The sequence below is a fragment of the Schistocerca piceifrons genome, chromosome 1 (assembly GCF_021461385.2).
Source record: "Schistocerca piceifrons isolate TAMUIC-IGC-003096 chromosome 1, iqSchPice1.1, whole genome shotgun sequence".
Lineage (NCBI taxonomy): Eukaryota > Metazoa > Arthropoda > Insecta > Orthoptera > Acrididae > Schistocerca > Schistocerca piceifrons.
In genome coordinates, this window is record NC_060138.1 from 216061564 (window position 1) to 216064052 (window position 2489).

Here is a 2489-nt window from a genome sequence, read left to right on the forward strand (position 1 = left end):
GGAAAAAGATGTGTAATTATTACATGTTCTATTTAATTACCTTGTCACTTTCCATTTTATGAGCATTAGGAAAAAAAAACATTTTTATAAGCATATCATTCTGTAAAATGCAGTTTATTTCAATGAAAATTTAATTTCATTGTCGTCTTTTCACACACCTTCAAATAATTTTCCTTTTTCAAGACGTCAAAAATGGCTCTACATACATCGGGTACGATCAGAGAAATCGTGCTGACGGGAATATGAAACAAGTACATTAGGGGCTTGTATGAGTCTTCTTCAAAGAAAATTTTGGTTGTATGTTTCACATAAATAAATGAAAAGGCCCATTTTATTCGTAGCTCACCTGTAGCTATAAATCTTCCTTTGCTGAAATAGCAGTACGGAAGTTTGTATCTCGTTTTGATATAACCGTCGCTATTAACGTCAACAAACACTCCAGATGATTTGAAAACATTCTGCAGAAATTTCAAAAGTATCCATGCTCTCGATAACAAGTTCTTGCAAAAGGTTATTGTAGGCACCATTCTGCGATCTTCTCATTGTCCACTCTCTAACCCAAATACTTCTGTTTTTCTTTTTCACGTTTTTCATTACAATTACAAGAGCTGCAGCATATCCCACCCGCCTACTTGTCATTTTATACTTCGGCTGACACTCGTAGTGATGCTGAAAACATATAAGTTGTTGACGCAAGTTTCTTGCCAAAGAACTTGCGGAAGCATCTTGCTTAATTCTTGCGCTGCTGTGTAATCAAAGCTGCAAGCGGTTCGCAATAACTTGCAGCAATAACTCCTGCAAGCGACTTGCTAGTGTAAACCCAGCGGAGAACCGCTTCCTTTTCGCTACGAACATCTTTGCTTATGTTGATAACACAGTGATGTAGCGGGGTAAGGCTATGCTATCTCATGTTGTTACGTTGGCCGAAGGCAGTTGATCGTAGAACTTCACAGTGCTTAAGCAGTGCGTGTCACGAGATACACACACATTCATAATGATTAAAAATCTTGTCGGTCTCGTGACAGGAGGTGCCTCTGGTCTTGGGAAAGCAACAGCAGCCCGCCTCGTGCAGCAAGGAGCCCGTGTTGTCATCTGTGATTTGCCCACCTCTCAAGGAACAGCAGTTGCAGAAGAGTTAGGCGGAAATGCTATATTTGCGCCTGTAGATGTAACATCTGAAAACGATGTTCAAAATGCTCTCAATGTTGTGAAAGATAAGTTTGGACGTCTGGATGTCTTGGTCAACTGTGCTGGTATTGGCGTCGCTTTTAGAACCTATAATTTTAATAAAAAACTAGCACATAAGCTGGAAGATTTCACAAAAGTTGTAACAGTCAATGCCATTGGGACATTCAATGTGACTCGTTTGGCTGTAGGTTTGATTGGAGAAAACCAACCTAATGAAGATGGCCAGAGAGGAGTAGTTATAAACACTGCTAGCGTGGCAGCCTATGATGGACAAATAGGACAAGCAGCTTATTCTGCAAGCAAGGGAGCTATTGTTGGAATGACCCTGCCAATAGCGAGAGATCTTGCAATACAAGGGATTCGTGTTTGTACAATTGCTCCAGGTCTGTTTGATACTCCACTGATGTCAGCACTGCCTGAGAAGGTCAGAGCTTATTTGGCGAAAATGGTACCGTTTCCTCAAAGATTGGGTAAGCCAGAAGAATATGCAATGATGGTGCAGTCTATAATAGAAAACCCAATGATGAATGGTGAAGTGATCCGTCTTGATGGTGCAATTAGGATGCAGCCGTGAGTTGACTGACTAGTTTACAACAAATTAAATGCACCAGAATGGGAAATTGTTGTACATAAACTATATTTTGTAAATATTAATTTTTTATATGTTGAAAGTTAAAAATAAAGTTCTGGAAGAAGTGTTGGCATGTATACTTGTTACTGCATTTTACGAAGTTTATCAAAACCTTAGTCATTTACCAATGTCTTTGTGAGAACATATCACAGGTAGTAAACTTTATCATGTAAGCTGTAGTATGAGCTGTTACACTTCTGACAGGTTGTTGATATCCTCGATTGCTGCGTCGTTTGCGATTATGAGCTGGTGGTCAGTAAATCTGATGGGCTGTGTCGAATAGCAGGTGTCTATCAGACTGGTAAGCTAAGTGTATTGGAGCACCCACCTGCCATCCAGGCTTCTAGCAGTGGTGATTCGAGAGGTAGCCAGCCAGCTAAACAAGACCTCCGGAGTTTTCTCAGGTGACTTAATTTTTGGTCTGTCATTATACAATGTGATCATATCTTTCATTAGTGTCTCCAAAATTGTAACACAAATATTGCACAAGTAAAATTTCATTTGGTAGAAGTTACGCGTTGGATTCCCCCTCCCCATTGTGGCATGGATGTTGTGCACATTAGGCTTCACTACCAATCAGTTTATCACACCCAGATTTTCTGCTTTCGCATTCATTGCCCCCCTATAACTCACAACAAATGTCACCTTCCAACGTAACACAGATCTGGAG

At 40.1% G+C, this 2489-nt stretch overlaps 1 protein-coding gene across 1 annotated transcript; it reads left to right on the plus strand.

Moving 5' to 3' along the window:
- The first annotated feature begins 786 nt into the window (after positions 1–786).
- Positions 787–1896, plus strand: LOC124788277 (3-hydroxyacyl-CoA dehydrogenase type-2-like). The gene has a single exon (XM_047255506.1). The coding sequence runs from the start codon at positions 995–997 to the stop codon at positions 1760–1762; it is 768 nt and encodes a 255-aa protein (XP_047111462.1). The 5' UTR covers positions 787–994; the 3' UTR covers positions 1763–1896.
- Positions 1897–2489: the final 593 nt, after the last annotated feature.